This window comes from Schistocerca piceifrons, chromosome 7 (genome assembly GCF_021461385.2).
Source record: "Schistocerca piceifrons isolate TAMUIC-IGC-003096 chromosome 7, iqSchPice1.1, whole genome shotgun sequence".
Lineage (NCBI taxonomy): Eukaryota > Metazoa > Arthropoda > Insecta > Orthoptera > Acrididae > Schistocerca > Schistocerca piceifrons.
The window spans coordinates 18,100,059-18,124,804 of record NC_060144.1 but is presented as its reverse complement, the minus strand read 5'-3'; the positions used below and the strand labels follow the sequence as shown (position 1 = coordinate 18,124,804).

The window sequence follows — 24,746 nt, the reverse complement described above, 5'->3', positions numbered from 1 at the left end:
TTTTTTTTTTTTTTATTTTTGTATACGGAACATTTCCTTTGCAACTTAAGTTTTATTTTCGTTTGTTTCCTCTCGTTCATGTTTTGTTGCTGCAGTATTATTCTGCAGTAGCGGGATACAGTAATATCCTTTATTGGAGTATTGGTTCTTACCAGTCAAATTCACAAAAAATTTAACTGAAAACCAAAACAATGAAAAATTCCCAGAGTTATAAACAATTCCTGGGTTTTTCCCGGTTTTCTCCCGGATGAAAAAATTCCCAGGTTTTTCCCGGATCTCCCGGGTCGTATACACCCTGACTAAGCTATCTTATTATTGAGACTTGCTCCTTGACTGCTACATCTGTCATTTTGTTTCCCATAATACCGATGTGCCCACCGCCCTTGTCAGACTTTGTAGGTGGAGAAGGGCATCTTACATATCCGAGACTATTTTATCCACTTCGATACAAGTGTTGTAGAGAGTGAAAGACACTCAGGGAGTCGACACAGACGAGAAATTTAGCAGTTGCAACACATCTCATCTGCTCCAGTGCCTTCAAGATTGTGTATAGTTCTGCATCAAACACAGGAAATTCTTGAGGTCACAATCAAGAAAACAACAACAACAACAACAACCACCAATGGAGGCTTTCTGTTTGGATCCATCTGTCAATACAGCTACACAGTTGTGACACTCACTTGAAATGGTGTAAAATGTGGTATTAAAAACAATATCACAGTAAATATAAAATTATTCTAAGCCTCTTTAGGAACCACCTGGCAGTCACTCCAACTCTGGATTTGGGTTTGAACTTGCCACATAACATCAACTGACTCTAGAAGACTTTCACACGGATCCCAAAGGGCCTTATTGTTCTTGGACTATGGGAAAAAAGGTATTGAATAACTGGACTGACAACAGTACGGAATGCTGGCGAACTGAGAGCAGCGAGGAATTTATATGCTTGACGCACCATGAGGAGTTGGCGCCGTATCGTGAATGTGGGCCCAGCCTCAGCAAAGGGAGTGGGTAAGAGGCTGGTCCTCCAAGCACCCATGACTAGTCTGATCCATTCATTGTAGATAGCATCAATGATCTTCAAATAAGAAGGTTGCACTGATCTCTATAGTACACACCCATGGTCTAGTCACAATCTCATGAAAGCCCTGTAAAACTGGAGAAGACATGCCCTGTCCACTACCCAAGACCTGCAGCTAAGCCACTTTGTTAAGTGATTTACGGGTCCTTGGTATTATGACCTTTAGGTGTGGTAGCCATCACAGTTTGGAATTAAAAATGAGGTTCAGAAACATCACCAAACTGAGCCTGCCATATGCCACCCACATAAATTCAAAATATGACAAGAACAACTAAAATTAAAACAAACAAACAAACAAACAAACAAACAAACAAACACACACACACACACACACACACACACACACACACACACTAACTTATCTGTAGCTAATTTAAAACTTGTCTTTGCAGCTCACTCCTTCAATCTCTTCACTGTAAGTTGTAGCTGGCAAGTCACTGATACAGTGCTAGAGGAGGAACAAAAACTGTAAAATTGTCCACAAGTAAGAAGCATTATAGAGGACTCCCCGCCATTGACATTATACTACCTATGGCTAGACAAAGATGGTAATGCTTAAAACGCTACCACGGGGAGCCCCATACTCCTGTTCAAAACTATTCAACACTTCATCGCCAACTTGATCCTTGATAAGAAGGACCGAATGAAGATGGGGAGGTAACCAAGAAAGCCCACAGTTGGAGCTGTCCAAGAATATTGCACTTCTAAGTAGTGTCATATACCTTATTACTGTAATAAATATCTCAATAAATATCCTAATGCAATGCTATCTACATAAGAAAGCCTGCACAGTAGTCACCTCTAGCAGGGTTAGATGGTCAACAGATGATTGACATCACCTGAATCTACACTGGCTGTGGCTAATGAGTTGCCTGGTCTCTTACGTAGAGGCCAGATTATGGTTGACCATCAGCTCTGAGGTCTTTCCCACACAACTTGTTAAGGTGGCACTCTGGTAACTAGTGGGACACATTTGGTGCTTCCTGGTTTGAGCAGAGGTCTCAAAATTTCCTCCCTCCAGAAGCTGGAAATGTGTCCAGTCTGCCATATCAAATTAAAACATTCAAGGAGGATTTCCTTTGATGCCATCTGCAAGAGCTGCAGCATGCTGTACTGGATTCGGTCCCACAAGGAGAAAGGGCAGTTGTAAGACTCAGCACTGTTGGACCTTATGTCCAGATCACCAATCTCCACGGTCTCATGGTAGCGGTGGAAGGCTGGATCCTGAATGGCAGTGACAATAGTCGTCGTAAAATGCTTTGCCATTATCTGGGCGACATCTCCGGGCATTATTAGGAGACACTCCTGCTCTCCTGCTTCAGCACCACTGCTATTGGTAAGCAACTGCATTAACTAAAAAGCCCTCTGAGGGTTTCCCATACTTTTCCAGAACAAATAGATCAGTTGATAAGAGTCCAGGAACACATGTCATGACCTTTTATTGCTCTCTTTGATTGTGTGTGTCAGTCTTTACCCATTATGACTTGAAAGGCTATGAGCTTTTCTACTGTTGAGCAGCACTTCAACTGGTGCAAAGCATATGCCTGGCCTAGGTGTGGTGAGTGGCATATATCAGTCCAGCAAGGTACAGGCTTCCTTCTAAGATGACCATTGGAATTCGGCAGCTTGGTGGATCACACGTGTGATGTGGTTCCCTCATTCCTGATCGGTGCCTAGGTGCTTGAACACAGCCAGCTGGCTGAACAGTGTCCAATTAGTTCTGCTGATCATCCATTACGGTAGCTTCCTTTGAAGGATTGCTCCATCTGGTAAGTTAATCCAGAGTGGAAAGTGATCACTATAAATTATAGTGCATAAAGAATAATGCCATTCAATTATTTTCACCTTGCACAAATGAAATGATTTTACCTTCTGAAAGAAAGTAACTGAATATTTCAGTTGCTAAAAGAATACTGAAAAGGAAAGAAAAATATAATTATTTATGGACTGCTCAACAAGCACAATTAATATTTTTGCAAAAATGCTATAAAATTTATTCTTCAGAAAGGAAAGAAAACAGCAAATGAATCATCTCCATAACACACATGAAAATTACATAATCTGCTGTAACTTAACTACAAGTGAAACAAACCTGCAAATAAAAAGCAAATATTCCTATTTTCTACAATAAATTGGAGGATTAATGCAGGAAGTGGAAGAATATCATTCTGAGCACAGTCAAATTAGCAAATCTTTGGGCCCTTATTGTAATGCTCCACGTTTTAACAGCAAATGCTGCTGCTAAGTCCGCTCCTCTTATGATTTTCTTTCCCTTCGTTTTCCCAGGTGAGAGAATTGCTGATGCAATAGCTAACAGCACACCAAAAAACATGGGGGCTTGGATAATCTGAAAGTGGTTGGATGTGTGGTCCCACATTCTATGATTACATTGCAAATATGTTACTGTCTTGATAACTGAACAAGAAAACCAATGGTCTACGATATTTTTCATTGAAAGTCATGTGCCTCGTATGACTTTACACTTGCCTCAATTCTGTTTGGCGAACGTTATGAGGCAACACACATTTCTGTATTGAAACTATCATCGAATTATTCACGATCCTTTACAACTATGTTGAGCTACCTGCCAATAACTGATTCATGTAAGTGTAAAAGACTGATACACATGAAAATCTCGCATGTCAAAGACTGGTGCTAATGGCAAGCCCAACAATATAATCTTGTTCATTTTAAACAGTACAAATAATTTAAGATTAACAGTCACTCAGGGTGATCAGCAAAACTCTAAGGGAGCTCTAGATTATAAAACATATTATGCAGTGAGTTGACAAATTTATAAAAAAAATATACATCTGCTCACTATACTGTCAAAGACCAGTGTGTCTACCTTTGACGGTTTTGAAGTTCAATCTTGTCAAATTTGAGATTATTTAATGAATGTCACAAACTTTTTATATTCTATAATCCAATATATAATACTGTTTAAAAAACTCACTCTGCAAGAGTGGTTGGCATGGGCCGATCCTGCAGCTGACGGTACAAGTCCTCATCCTCTTGATGATCACGAGCAGTCCTTTGGCCTGTAAATGGTTTTAGTGACTCCTTCCACCATTCCTCATCAACACGAAGCTTTTGTGTCACAGTATGCCACTTAGGACAGTACCGGCGAGTCACATCTCTGATGGTACCGTCATCCTGCCATGCTGCTACATAATGCACAGGCTGGCTGGCTCGAGACTGAAAATAAATTTATCATTAGTTCACTATACAAAGGTAATTACCCCCTAAGGAACAAAATTAAATTTTCTGATGGGTTATAACAGAAAGGGTTTGAATATTGTTTATTATGATTCTAAATTGTTTCAAAAAATCTCAGTTGCAACTCTTTTGCTGGACTTTAATATTTATTAGACTGCCACCATCTATGTATGGTCCACCTACTACTATCCACTAACCTGGCTACATGTTCCATGGACCTCCCATTTAATTTTCACTGCAGTCACGTATTTCAGTTCAGTTTGTTCCTGATTCATTTGCTTGTTTTCTTGCCTCCTAGTAATTCTCATCAAGCATTTCTTCACTGCTCACTAGCAACCCTCAGGGCTGACTGATTTCCAACTACAAAGTCCATGCCTTACTGTCGCAAGGCACAATGGGTAAAACACACTGATTGTAAACTTTCTGTTTCAGACACATTGGGAAGCTATGCATTGAAAATACTATCTACTCTGTGAAATGTAAACTGTCTCAGCCATAAAAATCACAATTAATAAAATGTTCCAGGCTATTCTGCCATGGCCGAAAGGATTTCACTTTAAACCCAATGTTTTGTCTGCTTATGCCTGCCAGTACTTGAGTCCTATCACACTGAATGTGGTGGTCTCCTGGCTGTAATGCATGTTCCGCAACAACTGATCTGTCAATCTATTGCGGAACATGCTTTGCAGCCAGGAGATGACCCATTCATTTTGATAGGAGTCAAGTGACTGCAGTCACAAGTGGATGCAGAAAGGCCATAGAGATTGTAAAATACCACCCAGGAATTTCAATAGGAAGGAGGAGTGCATGAAACTGAACGACATTTGGATCCCAGTACTGAAGATTGATGTGAACCAGACTCCAGCCATGGGCTGATAGCAACAACAGATGCATTGAGTTTAAATGTGAAATACATTCAACCTCGGCATAACAGCCCAGAACATTTTATTAACTGTACTATCTACTTTACAAAAAACATTCCACGCCATTTTTACTCTTCTGTTCATTTCTTTTGCTTCCTACCTAGCCTTAATAATGAGCTCTCTCCACCAGTAAAGAATTCTATTTAGAACTATCCTGATTTAGAAAATAACAAGCAAATACTTGGGCTCTAAGGGCATTTGAATCAAAGTATAATTTCTTTAGCTCTGCAAAGATGACACACTGACTTGCAACATTTTGCAAAAGTTGAGTCTTAGCTATGGCAGCAGTGAAAATAAAAGCAAGAAAGCAAATTAACTTTGAGCATTATTTACAGTGTGCACTGGCCAACAACTAAGGAGTTATAAAAAGGTAGTTAGAAACAAGAGCACCTACTTGGTTTCGCAAAAAAGAACTTTGTAAAGACACAGGAGTCTCATTTGACTGAACATTAACTCAATATTATTTATTTTTCATGGCTTTACAATAACAGCACTGGTATCCTCCAAAAATAAAAGTTTAGTTAGGTGCTCAACTTTGTTTCAGCAAAGGTCTCAGAAAGACTAGAAAGCACTGTCTTAGAATCAAAGTTGTCAACAACACTGAAAATGTATCCAAGCAGAAACAAATTGACAAAATTAAATATGCAGATGTAGCTGGTCAGTTTTGCAACAAACAGGACAAACCAGCCTCTCTGCAACATGTCAAACTTTTCCTCAAAATTGAGAGAACATCCAACTTTAACACACCATAAACTAATCCTCCGTGTCTTTTTCTTTCTGCAATTCTAACAAACCCCATTTTTTGAAACAATCACTGATGAACACATTTCTTATCATTCAAAATCACAGGCTAATTAAAAAGCTCAGTGTCACTCCTGACCAGGGCCTTGATTACTTCACATAGTGCCCTGAAATGACAAATATCCTATCCTCCCACAATGGTATTCTGTGTTCTGTCATTCACCCAACCTACACAATGTACCGGTCAGATAGGTTGTTAAAACAGGGTGGATACAATTAAACTGATTGCATTCTGAGCGCCACAGTGTGGGCTGTATACATTGCAGGATGCAGAAACATTGTAGGTTCATTAATTGGTGCATTCACGGAGTATGCTGAAAAAATAATAGTTTCACTTTCTGCCACCAGGTGAAAGTATGGTGCTGTAAGCAGTCAAACTGCGGTGTGGATACAGGAAAGGGGGAAGAATGGTCAAAAACATGGTAATGGTGGTTTTGTGACATTTATTAGGATACAGTCACAAGTTATACACTGTGTTCAATATGGACTTTTGACTCGACAATATGCTGCATCCATAATACAGCATGGTCGACAGTTGCTCGCAGCATGCCTGGTACAATCAGAGTGATATGCATCATATGCTAGCCTTCAGATCAGGAAGAGTCTGGATACATCCCCGATAGACATGATCTTTCAGATGTCATCACAACCAGAAGTCACAAGTGTTTAGGTTGGGGAGGGGAGGGGGAGTGGATCTGAAAGGCCCTACACTTTGAAGTTGCCTAGAGATGTTGCGGTAATTACCAAAGGTTTCTCAAAGCAAATCTTTCACCTGTCAAGTGCCAGAGGCTTGCATGAAAATAGTGGTGTGGACACAGTTGTGTTCTTGCAAAGTTGGAATCACATGTTGCAGCGATGAGGTTCTTATAACGTGCAGATGTCACTGTACACTTAACAGGTCCACAATGTGTCATTGCCTTAAAATAATAATAATAATAATAATAATAATAATAATAAGTCCTTTCTGGTTCTGCCTTGCTCTGAACCCACTATCCAACATGCTAAATAATACAAATTATGGATACAATATTACTGGAACATACCCACACAAAATCACACATTTGCTATACATGGATGATCTAAAACTACTGGCAGCAACAAATCAACAACTCAACCAATTACTAATGATAACAGAAGTATTCAGCAATGATATAAATATGGCTTTTGGAACAGACAAATGTAAGAAAAATAGCATAGTCAAGGGAAAACACACTAAACTAGAAGATTACATATTGGATAACCACAGCAACTGCATAGAAGCGATGGAAAAAACAGATGCCTATAAATATCTAGGATACAGACAAAAAATAGGAATAGATAATACAAATATTAAAGAACAAATAAAAGAAAAATATAGACAAAGACTAACAAAAATACTGAAAACAGAATTGACAGCAAGAAACAACACAAAAGCTATAAATACTTATGCTATACCAATATTGACCTACTCATTTGGAGTAGTGAAATGGAGTAACACAGACCTAGATGCACTCAATACACTTACACGATCACAATGCCACAAATATAGAATACATCACATACATTCAGCAACAGAAAGATTCACATTAAGCAGAAAGGAAGGAGGAAGGGGATTTAAATGAGAACATTTTTAGGTTAGGCTTTACCGTGACTGTTACTGACATTAAATGAAACAACAAGTTTACTGTTACCAGTCACCGTGAAAGTCAACGGTGACTGGTAACAGTAAACTTGTTGTTTCATTTAAGGAAGGGGATTTATCGACATAAAAAACCTACATTATGGACAGGTAGACAATTTAAGAAAATTCTTTCTAGAACGAGCAGAAACTAGCAAAATACACAAAGCAATCACTCATATAAATACATCGGCTACACGAATGCAATTTCGTAACCAATTCTACAACTCTCTAGATCACAAAACATCAACAATTACAAAGAAAGTAAATTGGAAAAAGAAAACACTACATGGCAAGCACCCGTATCATCTAACACAGCCACACATCGATCAAGACGCATCCAACACATGGCTAAGAAAAGGCAATATATACAGTGAGACGGAAGGATTAATGATTGCAATACAGGATCAAACAATAAACACCAGATATTACAGCAAGCATATTATTAAAGATCCCAATACCACAACAGATAAATGCAGACTTTGCAAACAACAAATAGAAACAGTAGATCACATCACAAGCGAATGTACAATACTAGCAAATACAGAATACCCCAGAAGACATGACAATGTAGCAAAACTAATACATCAACAGCTTGCCTTACAACATAAACTTATAAAACAACATGGTCCCACATACAAGTATGCACCACAAAATGTACTGGAGAATGATGAATACAAATCATACTGAACAGAACCATTATAACAGATACACCACATAACAAACCTGACATCATACTCACCAATAAAAAGAAGAAATTAACACAACTAATCGAAATATCCATACCCAATAAAACAAATATACAAAAGAAAACAGGAGAAAAATTGAAAAATACATCCAACTGGCTGAGGAAGTCAAGGACATGTGGCATCAGGATAAAGTTGACATTATAACAATTATACTATCAACTACAGGAGTCATACCACACAATATCCACCAGTACATCAATGCAATACAGCTACATCCAAACTTATATATACAACTACAGAAATCCGTAATTATTGATACATGTTCAATTACCCGAAAGTTCCTAAATGCAATGTAACATATACCGTACTGTTAAGTCACGCTTGATCAAGGTCTGCGTCACTTTTCATTTTTGACCAGACATAACGCCTGAGAAAAGAAAGAAATAATAATAATAATTGAGAATGAACAAGCTTTTGAAATCACAGTACATGTTCATATAAGGTGAGTGCAGTGGACATTTCTGCACAACATGTGACAGAATAGAACCCAATATGTGACAGTGCTCTGCATTCATGGCACCATGCAGAGTAAAATGTGCCTCATCTATCCAAAGGATATTTCCCGACCACATGTCATCCATTCCCATACATGCCAAAAAATAAAGAGCGAAGTCACAGTGTTGTAGCCTATCTTGTGGCTTCATTTGCTGCACATTCTGAATCTTGTGTAAAATGTGCTGCAGAAGCTTTTGAATAGCTGACCAGAAGACAGGCAGTTTCCGTGACACCTGGCTTCAGAATCTGAAGCACTTTCTACACAGTTGTCTATAGCTACAACAACTTCATGAATAACTGCCATGACAATGGGCTGCCTCACTCTTCTGGTGCAACACCTAATTCACCTGCTTCTTCAAATTTTGTGATCATATTCCTTAGTCCATTCATCCCCTTAGGGATATGGCGGCTAAGGAGGGGAAGAAATCCAGTGTGCACTCCGTGTGCATTCCGGGTGGAGTCATTCCTGATGTGGAAAGGGTCCTTCCGGATGCCATGAAGAGCACAGGGTGCAGCCAGCTGCAGGTGGTGGCACATGTCGGCACTAATGACGTGTGTCGCTTTGGATTTGAGGAAATTCTCTCTGGATTCCAGCGGCTATCTGATTTGGTGAAGGCTGCCAGTCTTGCTTACGAGATGAAGGCAGAACTCACCATTTGCAGCACTGTTGACAGAACTGACTGCGGATCTTTGGAGCAGAGCTGGATGGAGGGTCTGAATCAGAGGCTCAGACAGTTTTGCGACCATGTTGGCTGCAGATTCCTTGACTTGCGCCATAGGGTGGTGGGGTTTCGGGTTCCGCTGAATGGGTCAGGAGTTCACTACACTCAGCTGGCAGCTACACGGGTAGCAGAGGCTGTGTGGCATGGACTCGGCAGTTTTTTAGGTTAGAAGGCCTCGGGAAAGTACGGGGTGGGCTGCAATCTCAAAGGGTGAATGGCAAATACAGGACGTGCTTGGATCAAGGAACAGTCGGAGTTGTAGTTGTAAACTGTTGTAGTTGTGCTGGGAAAGTCCCTGAGCTTCAAGCGCTAATAGAAAGCACACAAGCTGAAATTGTTATAGGTACAGAAAGCTGGCTAAAGCCTGAAATAAGTTCTGCAGAAATTTTTACGAAGTCTCAGACGGTGTTCAGGAAAGACAGATTAGGCAGAATTGGTGGTGGAGTGTTTGTGTCTGTCAGTAGTGGTTTATCTCGTAGTGAAGTCTAAGTAGATACTCCGTGCAAATTGGTATGGGTGGAGGTTATACTTAACAGCCGAACTAAGTTAATAATTGGCTCCTTCTACCGACCCCCAGATTCCAATGATATAGTTGCTGAACAGTTCAGAGAAAATTTGAATCTCGTAACAAATAAATACCCCATTCATACGGTTATAGTTGGTGGGGACTTCAACCTTCCCTCGATATGTTGGCAAAAATACTTGTTCAAAACCGGTGGTAGGCAGAAAACATCTTCCGAGATTGTCCTAAATGCTTTCTCCGAAAATTTTTCGAGCAGTTAGTCCACGAACCCACGCGAATTATAAATGGTTGCGAAAACACACTTGACCTCTTAGCCACAAACAATCCAGAGCTAATAGAGAGGATCATGACTGATACAGGGATTAGTGATCACAAGGTCGTTGTAGCTATGCTCAATACCGTTTCTTCCAAATCCACCAGAAACAAACGCAAAATAATTTTATTTAAAAAAGCGGATAAAGTGTCACTAGAAGCCTTTGTAAGAGACAATCTCCATTCCTTCCAAACTGACTATGCAAATGTAGACGAGATGTGGCTCAAATTCAAAGACATAATAGCAACAGCAATTGAGAGATTCACACCTTATAAATTGGTAAGAGATGGAACTGATCCCCCATGGTACACAAAACAGGTCCGAACGCTGTTGCAGAGACAACGGAAAAAGCATGTGAAGTTCAGAAGAACGCAAAATCCCGAAGATTGGCTAAACTAGCTGACTAGTGGGATAAGGATATCTTGTAGAACAAAGCAGGAATTACATCACAATGTTAGAAGTAGTCGTAATCACGCTACAGTAGCCCATTACAAACAATATTGTAAGGTGCTTAAAAATGTTATTAGGAAGGCTAAGAGTATGTGGCATGCAAACAGAATAGGTAATTCACAGGATACAATTAAAACCATATGGTCAGTTGTGAAGGAAGTGCCTGGTCAGCAGCACAAGTTCGACGATACATGTTCGTAGTAAAAATATTTCTGTCATGGACAAATCAGAGTTATGTACAGTATTTAACAATCATTTTATGAGCATTGCTGGTGAATTAAATAAAAATTTAGTTTCTACAGGAAATCATACAACTTTCTTGGCAAATGCCTTTCCGAGACTGATGTCCAAAATACTCCTCTGTGATATAGACAAGAGGGAGATTGAGTCACTAATTAAAGACTAATGACTCTCATGGTTATGATGTAGTGTCTAGCAGAATATTAAAGTACTGTGCTGTACATGTTAGTCCTGTATTTAGCCATATCTGTAATTCTTCCTTTAGGAATGGTCTGTTCCCTGAGCGATTCAAGTACTCAGTTGTAAAGCCGCTTTATAAAAAGAGAGAAAGAGATAATGTAGATAATTTTTGACCTATTTCTATGCCATCAGTGTTTGCAAAAGTTATTGAAAAGGCTGTGTATGTAAGGATAATTGATCATTTCATATCATACAATCTGATATCGAATGTACAGTTCGGCTTTAGAAGTCGTTTAACAACTGAAAATACTATATTCTCTTTTCTCTGTGAGGTACTGGATGGGCTTAAGAAAAGGTTTTGAACGATTGGCATATTTTTTTGATTTAAGTAAGGCATTTGATTGTGTTGATCACAAAATATTTCTCCAGAAGGTGGACCATTACGGAATACGGGGAGTAGCTCACAACTGTTTTACCTCTTACTATAACAACAGACAGCAAAAAGTCATTATTCACAATGTTGATAACGGCTGTGATGTGGGGTCTGAGTGGGGTGTTGTCAAGTGGGGGGTGCCCCAGGGATCAATGTTGGAGCCACTCCTGTTCCTTATTTATATAAATGATATGCCCTTTAGTTTTATGGGTAACACTAAAATATTTCTGTTTGCTGATGACACTAGCTTGGTAGCAAAGGATGTTTTGTGCAACATTGGCTTGATTTCAAATAGTGCGGTTCATGACATAAGTTCATGGCATATAGAAAATAAACTAATGCTGAATCACAGTAAGACTCAATTTTTACCGTTTCTAACACACAATTCAACAAAACCTGACATTTTAATTTCACAGAATGGGCATATGATTAGTGAAACTGAACAGTTCAAATTTCTAGGTGCTCAGACAGAGAGTAAACTGTCGTGGAAAGCCCACATTCAGGATCTTGTTCAAAGACTTAATGCTACCGTTTTTACTATTCGGACGCTATTTGGAGTGAGTGCTAGTTTGACACAAAAATAAGTCTACTTTGCTTATTTTCATTCACTTATGTTGTATGGTATTATATTTTGGGGTAACTCTTCCCATTCTAAAAGGATATTTTTGGCTCAGAAACAGGCAGTAAGTTCACGAACCTCTTGTTGACCCCAGTTCATGAGTCTGGGTATTTTGATATTGGCCTCCCAATACATAGATATTCCTTACTGTCATTTCTTATTAACAATATTAGTTTATTCCCAAGAATAAGCAGCTTTCACTCGGTTAATACTCGGCAGAAATCAAACTTGCATTTGGATCGGACTTCCTTGACTCTTGTGCAAAAAGGTGTGCAGTATACCGCTGCATCCATTTTCAATAAGCTACCACTGTAATTAAAAAATCTTAGCAGTAATCCACGCACTTTCAAATCAAAACTGAAGAGTTTCTTCATGGGTCACTCCTTCTACTCTGTTGAGGAGTTCCTTGAAAGATTAAGCTGGTTCTTATCTTATTGTTCACTGTGTTTACTTAAACTTATGGACTGACATTTTTGGGTTCATAAACATTTATTTTTATCTGTTATTACTTTTATGTTGTAATTTCATGTACTGACAAGTTCCATGACCTTGGAGATTTGCTCCTCAATTTGGTCCTACGGAACTTAACGTGTAAATAAAATAAATAAATAAAAAACCAAACAAGAACAATGAACTAACAGGATTTAATATGTAAATTACACAAAAAATACACAAAACCTAGAACCTGTATCACTCATGTTATCATTTAAAATAGTGGGCAGGTAGTGCAAATGACAGACCAGCTCTCAGGTCAGAAAATAAAACACACTCATAGACTCCTGTGTTCTGCATGTTTCACACACTGGTGGGTACTCGGGTCATAAGAGAAAACAATATGTGAAAAGGTCATATCCGAAGCATAGCTCATGCAATATTCTGCCCTTTTCCCGCATGACATTCTGCAAACTATGGGTGAGGCAAGGAGCATGTTCCATATTCCTAGATTTCTGGAAAGTGTTTGACACCGTGTCCCAATGCACACTGTTAACGAAGATACAAGCATACGGAATAGGTTGCCAGATATGTAAGTGGCTTGAAAACTTAACTAATAGAACCCAGTATGTTGTCTTGATGGCAAGTGTTCATCAGAGACGAAGGGTGTCATCAGGAGTGTCCCAGGGAAGTGTGATAGGACCACTCTTATTCTCTACGTACGTAATAATCTGACAGGCAGGGTGAACAGCAATCTCAGGCTGTTTTCTGATGCTGTGGGATAGATGAAGGTATCATCGTTGAGCAACATTAGTAAGATGCAACATTACTTAAACAAAATTTCTACTTGATGAGTGGCAGCCTGCTCTAAATGTAGAAAAATGAAAGTTCATGCAGATGAACATGGAAAACAATCCTATAACGTTCGAAAACACAGTTGTGTTGATTAAATATCTAGTCATAACACTACAGAGTTATGGAACAAACATGCAAGGACAATAGCAGGGAATGTGAATTGTCAATGTTGGTTTAGTGGGGGAATTCTAGGAAAGTGTTGCTCATCTACTCATGAGACAGTGTATAGAACGCTAGTGTGACCCATTCTTGAGTATTCCTCAGTGTATGGGATCCCCTCCAGGTCAGGTTAAAGTAGGAAACTTGAGCAATTAAGGTGTGCTGCTAGGTTTATTACTGGTAGGTTTGACAAGGACACAACCATTATGGAAACACTTCATGAACTCAAATAGGAATTCCTAATGGAAAGACAATGGGCTTTGTGAGGTACCACTGAGGAAATTTAGGGAACTAGTGTTTGAGGCTGACTGCAGAACAATTCCACTGCTGACAACGTACATTTCACATAAGGCTTGAATAAAGCCATTGCTTCATTGGGAGTGGAATAGGAAAGAAAATTGCTAGTACAGGTACACAACACCCTCTGCTATGCACTGCACAGTGTAAATGTTGATGTAGAAGCTTAGCTGTGTAAGGACCACTTCTGCTCACCTTAGGCAGAAGTATGAATATATGGTCGCACTGTAGTCTCCACTGACTGCTGTTATCGCCCGTCACTTCAGGCTGCTGAGTCTTGCTCACATGAAGACATGGTTCTCCTTGCCTTGTCTGTGATATTGCTTACAGAGGAACAGAATAAAGAGTAAGACAGATACGGCAAGTGCTCCTGGTGGCTGCGTAAGTGTGTCCTGGTATCTTGTAGAAACTTCTCCCCTCCTATCTTTGTAAGGGATGAAAAGTGCACTGCACCAACTTGTCTGCTGGATTGCACTTTAGATGGCAAGAGCACTTTGGGAATTGTAGCAGCAGATGAGGAGTTTCTTGCCACAATGTGGTTTCGTTTATTCCAGTACTCTCAGAATAGCAAACAACTACGCATAATAGACAGAAAACTGCTCCAGAAGTCCTGTTCTGGGGACACATTTGGAAAACACAGCTGTCTCTCAAGCAAGCAGTTACAAGCAAATAAATACTGTAAAAACCAGATTAATCAATCATATGTAACAATTTCAACACTGTGAAATATGGCATATTGCTACTCACCATATAGAGGACACATTGAATAGCAGACAGACAAATTTAAAAGTATACTCAGCTATTGGGCAGGGTAGCCTTTGAGATGCAGAGAATATCTCTCTCTCTCTCTCTCTCTCTCTCTCTCTCTCTCTCTCACACACACACACACACACACACACACACACACACACACACACACAGCATCTGTCATCTCCGGGTGTCAAGGCACACTTTTTTATTTATTTTTGCTTCAATTTAATATTAATAACTCACATTGCTGCCTAACTTACCTTTGTTGTTGTTGTAACCTTGTGCTCAAAGATTGGTTTGTTGCAGCTCTCGACACTAGTGTAACCTGTGCCAGCATCTTCATCTATGCATAACAATTGCAATCTGATTCCATTTGAACCTACTTACTGCAGCTATGCCTCGGTCTCCATCTATGTTTTTCATACTCCACAACCCCCCTCCCCCACCAGACTGATGATTCCTTGATGTCCCGGAATTTGTCCTATCAACTGATCTCCTCGTTGAGTCAAATTATGGCACAAATTTGTTCCCTTGGCAATTTGATTCAGTGCTTCTTCACTGCCAATCTGATCTACCCGTTTGATCTTCAGCATTCTTCTGTAGTACCACATATCAAAAGTTTCATCCTATCTGACCTGTTTTACATTTGCATGTTTCACTTACATGTGAGGTTATACCCCAGACAAATACCCCCAGAATAGACTTCCTAATATGCGATTCTTCAGACTTTTCTGTCGATCTGCTGACAAATTTAGGTGTTGGGTATTCTGCTGGATGTCGGTATTGTTCTTGCATGATATTTCAACAATGTGATTTGTTGTCTTCATCATGTGCTACCTGAGACTGCTCAATGAGTGGAAGGGGTCCAGTATTTAACCTACGCTCTCTCTCTTCCATCGTCAATTCCAGGTGTTCCATCTGCAGTCCACTTCTGTTAGCAGTGTCCTTAGGTGTTCCCTCTTTGGTCCAATATATCTATCTAAGTGCTGGCATTCTGTTTTCGGTTTGGTGTGGTCCGCTCCCACTAGAAATGTTCTAAGGCATTCCCTCCTTGATCTAGTGTGCCAGGCCAAGCACTGGTGTTTTTTCCTCAGTCCAGTGCACACATCTGCACACTGGCATTCTGATTTCGGTTTGATGGACTTCCAGGTATTCTCCTTGCAGTCTGCTGCTGCTGGAAATGCCCTGCAATGTTCCATTTTCAGTTTGCTGCACCCAGGGTTTTGTTTTCCATGTCCACTCCCTCAGTTGTTCTTTTTGTGGAGTTTTGCTGTTGTCCCCATTGAGGCACTATTTGATGATGCTCTACTGGACCTGTCCTGGCATGTACTGACCTCAACTTCTTTTCTGTGTGGGGGCCAACATTACAAGCACACAGAAGGTGTAGCCATGGACAGCCTTCTGTCTACAGTGATTGCCAATGTGGTCATGGAAAGATTTCGAGAGGAGCCATTAGAGACGACTAGATACAAATCTAAATACTTCTTCAGGTATTTTCTAAATACTTCTTCAGGTATTTTTATGATACCTTTGTGATTTGCCTTAATGCTACGGGTAGGCTCAACAAGTTTCTGCTGCGGATAGGCTCAATGAGTTTCTGCAACTCCTGAACTTACACCAGCCGCATATTAAGCTCACCATGCAAATTGAAAAGGGTGGCCAGTAGCTCATTTGGCCATAGCATGAATCATAAACCTACACACACTGATTTATACCTGCAAGCCAGTAGCTGTCACCACCCAGTGCAGAAGAACAGAGTTCTGAAGACATTGGTCCACAGAGCACACACCTTGTCAGACACAGACAGTCTGGCAATCGAAACAGAGCATCTATGATCAGTGTTCTGCAAGACTGGGTATATGGCTAAACAAATTCAGGAGGTCCTTCAACCAGCCGTCACATGATCTAGACAAAGAGCAAGATGTGGGCACATCCGACTAAATCAGTCACTGAACTCCGTTATTCCATGAAATATGATGGGACGAGGGTTTTGGCACAGATTCCCAGATACTGAGACAGCATTATAACAGAGTCTACGAAGATAAAGGTGATGAATAGTCACCATGGGTACCAACTCAGTAGATACTGTGATCCTGCACTGGAGTTGCTAAAAACACAATTGTGGCAGCAGCAGAACTCCATAAAAAGAAGAACTAAGGGTGTGGACATGAGAAACAAACCCCACACACAGCACCAGGCACACCAGAATGAAGATGGAACATCGCAAAGTGCTTCTAGTGGGAGCACTCGGGCTGGCATACTGGACCAAAGATGGAATGCCTGTGGACATCTAAGCAGGAACGGACCACACAGAGTACACTTGGAACTGCAGCAGGCAGAAAGTGGAATGCCAGGTCACAGACAGGCACTCCGTACCAAAGTGGTAATGTCTAAGAATACTGCTAGTGGGAGTGGACCATAGACAGAATGCCTGGAACCACCGATAGAGGGAGAGGAGTGTAGGTGTAAGTACTGGACCCATTTCACACAATGAGCAGCTTCAGGTAGCACTTGGTGAAGATAGTCATGTTATCAAAATATCATGCAAGAACAATACTGATATCTGGCAGAATACCCAACACCTCATGATGTCAGACTTCCTAACAACTTTTCTCATTTTTTTTCATAAAAACTTTCATTAAAAAATGAAAAGTACAACATTGCAATTTATTTGTTTAACTGTGTTCTGACTTACAAGGCCATCACAGTCAATGATTTTCAATTAAAGTCTGATGGTGATCTTGTAAGCCAAAACCATTTAACAAAATATATTAATCACGTAGAACATAAACCATATTGCACTTTTCATTTACTATGTTGTTCTACCAACAAGCAACGGAAGAATCAGTTAACATTAACTCTTTTAATGTTATTGCCAGTCTGCATTTTGTGTGTTCTCTACTTCAGCTACAATCAGATATTTTGTAGCCCAAAAGGCAAATAATGTCCACTACTTTTGGTGCCTATTTTCCTCATTCAATTACCAACATCGCCTGATTTAATTTGGCTACATTGCATTACCCTTGTTTTCTTTTGTCAATTTTTCCATATTCCCTCTTTTCAGGGCAGTATTCATTTGGTCAATTACTCTTATAAGACCCTTACCATTTCTAATAGAATCACAATGCTGTCGACAAGTCTCAAAATTTTTATTATTTTTCCTGAACTGCAATTTCCTTTCTAAATTTCTCCTTGGTTTCCTTTACTATTTACTCAGTGTACAGACTATACAACTGCAAAGATAGGCTACAACACTCTCTCACTTCCTTTTCAACTACTGTTTCCCTTTCATGCCTTTCACTTGTAATAACTGCAGTCTAATCTACAGATAGCCATACTGTAGGTACAACCACAACAGAGGGGTATCTGTTGAGAAGCCAGACAAACATGTGGTTCCTGAAGAGGGGCAGCAGCCTTTTCAGTAGTTGCAGGGGCAACAGTCTGGATGATTGACTGGTCTGGCCTTGTAACAACAACCAAAACAGCATTTCTGTGAACAGCTGAAAGCAAGCCAAAACTACAGCCATAATTTTTCAAGAGGGCACGCAGATCTATCGTAAGGGTAAATGATTCCAGAGGTAAAATAGTCCCCCATTCGGATCTCCGGGCATTACTACTCAGAAGGGTGTTGTTATCAGGAGAAACAAAACTGTCATTTTATGTATTGGAGCGTGGAATGTCAGATTCCTTAATTGAGGAGGTAGGTCAGAAAATTTAAAAAGATAAATCAATAGATTAAAGTTAGATATAGTGGGAGTCAGTGAAGTTTGGTGGCAGAAAGAACAGAACTTCTAGTCAGGTGAATACAGAGTTATAAAAAATAGGGGTAATGCACGAGTAGGTTAAAAAATTATATAATGGTATGACAGAGATTTTGGAAACAGATTTTAAATTGCAAGACATTTCCAGACTCTGACTACAATTTATTAGTTATGAGCTGTCGATCAAAACTGAAGAAACTGCAATAGAGTAGGAATTAAATGAGATGGGATCTGGATAAACTGAAAGAACTAGAGGTTGTAGAGAGTTTCAGAGGAAGCACTAGCAAACGACTGACAAGAACATGGGAAAGGAATACCATAGAAGAAGAATGGGTAGCTTTAAGAGATGAAATAGTGAAGGATCAAGTAGGTAAAAAGATGAGAACTAGTAGAAATCCTTGGGTAACAGAAGAGATTCTGAATTTCATCGAAGAAATGACAAAATATAAAAATGCAGCAAATGAAACAGCTGAAAGGGAATACAAAAGTCTAAAAAATGAGATTGACAGGAAATGCAAAATGGGTAAGCAGGAATTGCTAGAGAACAAACGTAAGGATTTAGACACATATATCAGTAGGGGAAAGATAGATGCCACCCAAGGAAAATTAGAGAGACCTTTGGAGAAAAGAGAACCACCGGTATTAACATGAAGAGCTTAAATGGAAAACCAGTCCTAAGCAAAGAAGGGAAAGCAGAAAGCTGGAAGGACTCTCCAGAAGGTCTATAAAGGGAGATGTACTTGAGGGCAATATTATGGAAATGGAAGAGGACATAGAGGAAGAAGAGATGGGAGGTATGATACTGCGTGACGAATTTGACAGAATACTGACATACATAAGTCGAAACAAAGCCCCAGGAGTAGACAAAATTCCATTAGAAATATTGATGGTCTTGGGAGAGCCAGCTATGGCAAAACTCGTTCATCCTGTGAGCAAGATGTATGAGACAGGCAAAATACCTTCAGATCTCAAGAAAAATATAATAATTAAACAATGGAAAATCCAGGATGAAATGTAAGAATATTATGAAAAAGGAAAGTTGCTGCTACCCTATAGCGGAGATGCTGAGTCGCAGATAGGCACAACGAAAATGACTGTCACAAATAAAGCTTTCTGGTTTCAGCTGCCTGAGACTGCAGTCTTGTGTGTGAGTTGCCCCCCCCCCCCCTTGTGTGTGTGTGTGTGTGTGTGTGTGTGTGTGTGTGTGAGTGTGTGTGTAGTCTATTTTTGATGAAGGCCTTACTGGCTTTATTTGTGACGGTCTTTTCATTGTGCGTATCTGCGACTCAGCTTCTCCATTATAAGGTGAGCAGCAACTGTCTTTTTTATAATATTATTAGTATGTAATAATTCCAATTCCAAGGAACACAGGTGCTGACAGGTGTAAATATTACCAATCAGTTTAATAAGTCATGGTTGCAAAATACCATAAAGAATTCTTTGCAGAAGAATGGAAAATCTTGTAGAAGCCAACCTGGGGGAAAATCAGTTTGGATTCCGGAGAAATGTAGGAACATGTGAGGCGATACTAACCCTACGACTTCTCATATTAGATAGGTTAAGGAAATGCAAATCTAGGTTTATAGCATTTGTAGACTTAGAGAATGCTTTTGACAATGTTGATTGGAATACTCTCTTTCAAATTCTGAAGGTGGTAGGGATCAAATACAGGGATCAAAAGGCTATACACAATTTGTACAGAAACTTTTAAGAGTAGAGGGGCATGAAATGGAAGCAGTGGTTGAGAAGGAAGTGAGACAGGGTTGTAGCTTATCCCCAGCGTTATTCAATCTGTATATTGAGCAAGCAATAAAGGAAACAAAATTTGAATAGAAATTAAAGTCCAGAAGAAAAAATAAAAACTTTGAGGTTTGTGGATAACACTGTAATTCTGCCAGAGACAGCAAAGGACTTGGAAGAGCAGCTGAGCAGAATGGACAATGTCTTGAAAGGAGGATGTAAGATGAACATCAACAAAAGCAATATGAGGATAATGGAATGTAGTCAAATTAAATCAGGTGATGCTGAGGGAATTAAATTAGGAAATAAGGCAAAGTAGTAGATGAGTTTTGCTATTTGGAGAGCAAAATAACTGATGATGGTCAAAGTATAGTGGATATAAAATGTAGAAGGGCGATGGCCACACAAGCATTTCTGGGGAAGAGAAATTTATTAACACAGAGTATAGATTTAAATCAAACAATGGAAAATCCAGGCTGGAATTTAACAATACCAGAGAAGGAAAGTTGCTACTCACCATATAGAGGATATGCTGAGTTGCGATAGGCACAACATTTGTGTGAACCTTTTTGTTGTGAGTATAGATTTAAGTGTCACGAAGTCTTCTGAATGCTGAAGATTAGAAGAATAGATCACGTAATTAATGAGGATGTATGAATAGAACTGGGAGAAAAGAAATTTGTGGCACAACCTAATTAGAAGAAGGGATCAGTTGGTAGGACACATTCTGAGACATCAAGGGATCACCAATTTAGTACTGGAGGTAAGTGTGGAGGGTAAAAATCGTAGAGGGGGACAAGAGATGAATACACTAAGCACATTCAGAGGGATGTAGGCTGCTATAGTTACCTGGAGATGAAGGGGCTTGCACAGGGTAGAGTAGCATGGAGAGAGCTGTATCAAACCAGTCTTTGGACTGAAGACTACAACCACAAAAACAACTGCAGCCTGATTTCCATACAAGTTGGAAGGAACCCATCTGTCCCTGGATTTATCCTTGCTACCTCCAGAATTTCACAAGTTGTAGACCAGTCAACAAAGTTATAAAAATAGGTTTGCCCTCTCCAGCATACCTTGTAAGATACAGTCGGTACTGCCTTGCATGCTCCTACATTTCTCCAAAACCCAAACTGTTGTTCTCCAAGGTCGGCTTCCACCAATTTTTCCATTCTCTTGCATATATGATGTGTCATTATTCCATCCAACCATGACTTACAAAACTGATGGTTTGGTAAAATTCAAACTTGTCGGCAACCACCTTCTTTGGAGTGGGAACTGACTTAATTTCACCTGCGTCATACATGTTGCATACCAGGTGGAATAGTTTTGTTGTGCTTGGCTCAGTCAAGGAACTCAATAATTCTGAGGGAATGGTATCTACTCCAGGGGTCTTGTTTCAACTTAGGACCTCTGCAAAGTTGTTCTCACGGTATCCTATCTCCCATCCATCTTCATCTACATCCTCTTCTCTGTCCACAATAGACTTCAAGTTTTTTGCCCCAGTATATATTCCTTCCTGTTTTCCTTTGTTGTTTAGTGCTTTCCTGCCATATGAGCTCTTGATATTCATACAATGGCTTGTCTTTTCTCCAAAGGCTTCTTTAATTTTTCTATATGAGGCATCTACGTTTCCCACAGTCATACAGTTTTTTACAGTTTTACGCTTCTCGTATTGACACTACTGTTTTGCCATTTCGTACTTTACATCCATCTCCTTTTTTAGATGCCTGTATTTCCTTTGGCCTACTTTGTCAGGAGAATTTTTATATTCATTCATTAGAACTCTATCTAGTGTGTTATCCAAGAATTTCTGCTCTGCTTTATCTTTTTGCCTTTTTGATCCCCTGCTGCCTTCACTATTTCATCTCACAAAGCTATTCAACTGTCTTTGATGTATGTGTTTCCCCTGCTTAGGTCAATCATTGTGTAATGTTCTCATTGAAAGCCTGAAGAAACACTGGTTCTTTCAGTTTCTCCAGTACCCATCTCCTTGTTTTCCTATCTTCCTGCAACTTCTTCAGTTTAAATCTGTAGTTCATGACCAATAAATTATGGTCCAAGTCCCCATTTGTTATTTAAAAAGATTTCTAGTTTAGAACCTGGTTTCTAAATGTCTGTCTCTGAAACCTTATGTCTCTAGGTCTCTTCCACATATACAACCTTCTTTCACCATTGTCAAGAACGATTAAATTGTGCTCTGTGCAAAATTCTACCACCAGGCTTCCCTTTCATTCCTTTACTGCAGTCCATGTTGTCCGATTATTTTTCCTTCTCTTGCTTTCCTTAATCCTGAAGTGCAGTCTCCCATGGCAATTAAATTTTGGTCTTTCTTAATGGTCTCTCTTTCTGCAACAACATTTAGTTAACTACTTCCCATTATTTGTCCTAGCTTCAGCCCACCAAATTGTCTTTTTAAATTTGCTAACATTTCCAGCTCTGACCCATAAAATACCAGATTTGTTTTCCTAACTATGATATCCTCCGGAGTGGTGCCCCCTGGGGATTCAAATGGGGACTACTTTATTTCTGGAATATTACCATTAAGGTATACAGTATTAGAGCTGTGTATCCCTGGGAAATATAACAGCTGTAGTTTCTCTTCAAGTTCAGCTGCCTGCAGTACCAACAACTGAGACTACCATGGTTAATGTTGCAAGGTCATATCAGTCTATCACCCAACACACTGTTTCAACCGTAACCACTGAAAAGGCAGTTGCTGTTTTTTCAGGAACAATATTTTAGTCTAATCTCTCCACAGACACCTCTCCAGTGTGGTTGCAACTATTGTATGGCTACCTGTATCATTGTTGTGCTAAGCAAACCCACTGCATACATTTTTTTTTTTTTTTTTTTTTTTTGGGGGGGGGGGGGGTCTTATCATTAGTTAGTACAAGTATAACACAATAGGTTGTGGTTAACAATGTGTAAACTGAACAAAATAATTTAAGACTGTAGTTCCTTATCACCCGGATTTAGGTTTTTCATGGTTTTCACGACATACATCATGATATTGTAACATTACGAGTCAAGACAGCTGTAACGGAACTTGAATAGCGTAAAGTTATCGTTAAAAACGCACGCCGCGCGATTTGTTACGATTTGGTCGGTCATAATAGTAGTAACATGCTTTTGAACACCATTAAAATATAACGGCGATACCTGTTTAGCGTTATTGGAAATAATATGTAATAAATTAATCAGTAAGTAGCCGATCCTTTAAGAAGAGGTAAAATTGGGCATATTAAGGTGTTTTGCTTTATATCGACTAAGCTGATGATACGGCGTCTTTTTTTCCGTTTACTCTTAGGAAAAAAAAAAAAGAAAACCAGTAACGAAGTGCTAATTGTGCGTTGTGAAAAATATAGGGACGAATTTTAAATAGCTACAGTGTATAATCAGACTAACAAATGGACATTCAGTTACGCGAAATAGCGGACAGTGAAGTGTGATCATTAAATTGAGTACACCTACAGGGCGGTCAATTCCAGGATAAGTCTATTCGCGTCTCACAAGGCACGCGGTATTGAGACTGTTTTTTTTTATTATATCACGGAGAGCGGGTTTCAATTTATAAGAAGGAGAAAAGCTGTATCATTATCATTGACTGTTGGTGTTATGCAACCAAAACTGTTCATCAAAGGGTTTCGGTGAATGAGTGGTGAATGCGAAATGAAACTGTGAACGAAGTTATGTTAAATAAAGCAGAAGAGACAAGACAGTTTGGTCGTATCTGTTATTATTCCATAAACCGTAACATGTACTCTCGTTGTACGAAGCCTTTATAGACGATCGTTATGACAATTTGCTTTGAAGGGATCTCGTTACGAGTTAAGTTTTGGGAACCTGGTCAACAGGGGATAGTTCGTAGATCTTAACTACTGCAGCTATTCTGGAATCAGGTGCTACCGTGACCGTGTTGTTGTCTATGGCTTAAGGTCATCATATCTCATGCTCTAAGATCGACGCGCCTTTCCTCTTGGTATAACGGTGTCTCACGGTAACCACGACAACGCCGACGGCGAAGGAAGATACGGTAGAAGTGGCGCCACAACGTGCGGCTCGATCGAGGAGGATTGCTGCATCGAGTCGAGTGTCATCCGGATTCACGAACCCTAGAGTTGGAAAATATTGTAGCAGCCAGTGAGTCTGTCCAATGAAAGAGGTATTCTTCAATAATCGCTAAAAGTGAGCGATACTACCAGGTATGATTAAAATAACTGTATAATTATAAAAAAAGGGAAGTTGAGACCTGTGATTTCGGTAGATAAATATATATAAATACATAGTGAAAATAAGTGTATGTCTTGGTAGTGAATAATCATGTCAAAACGAACGAAAAGAATACAT

At 39.6% G+C, this 24,746-nt stretch overlaps 1 protein-coding gene across 2 annotated transcripts in view; it reads right to left on the bottom strand.

Moving 5' to 3' along the window:
- The window catches only part of LOC124805278 (DNA repair protein complementing XP-C cells homolog), a 134,814-nt gene that overhangs the window by 87,757 nt on the left and 22,311 nt on the right, over positions 1 to 24,746 (bottom strand). For both annotated transcript variants that reach the window (XM_047265791.1, XM_047265790.1), the window contains one exon: positions 4,038 to 4,279. In XM_047265791.1, coding sequence (XP_047121747.1) covers positions 4,038 to 4,279 — 242 coding nt within the window. The remainder of the gene's footprint in view (positions 1 to 4,037; positions 4,280 to 24,746) is intronic.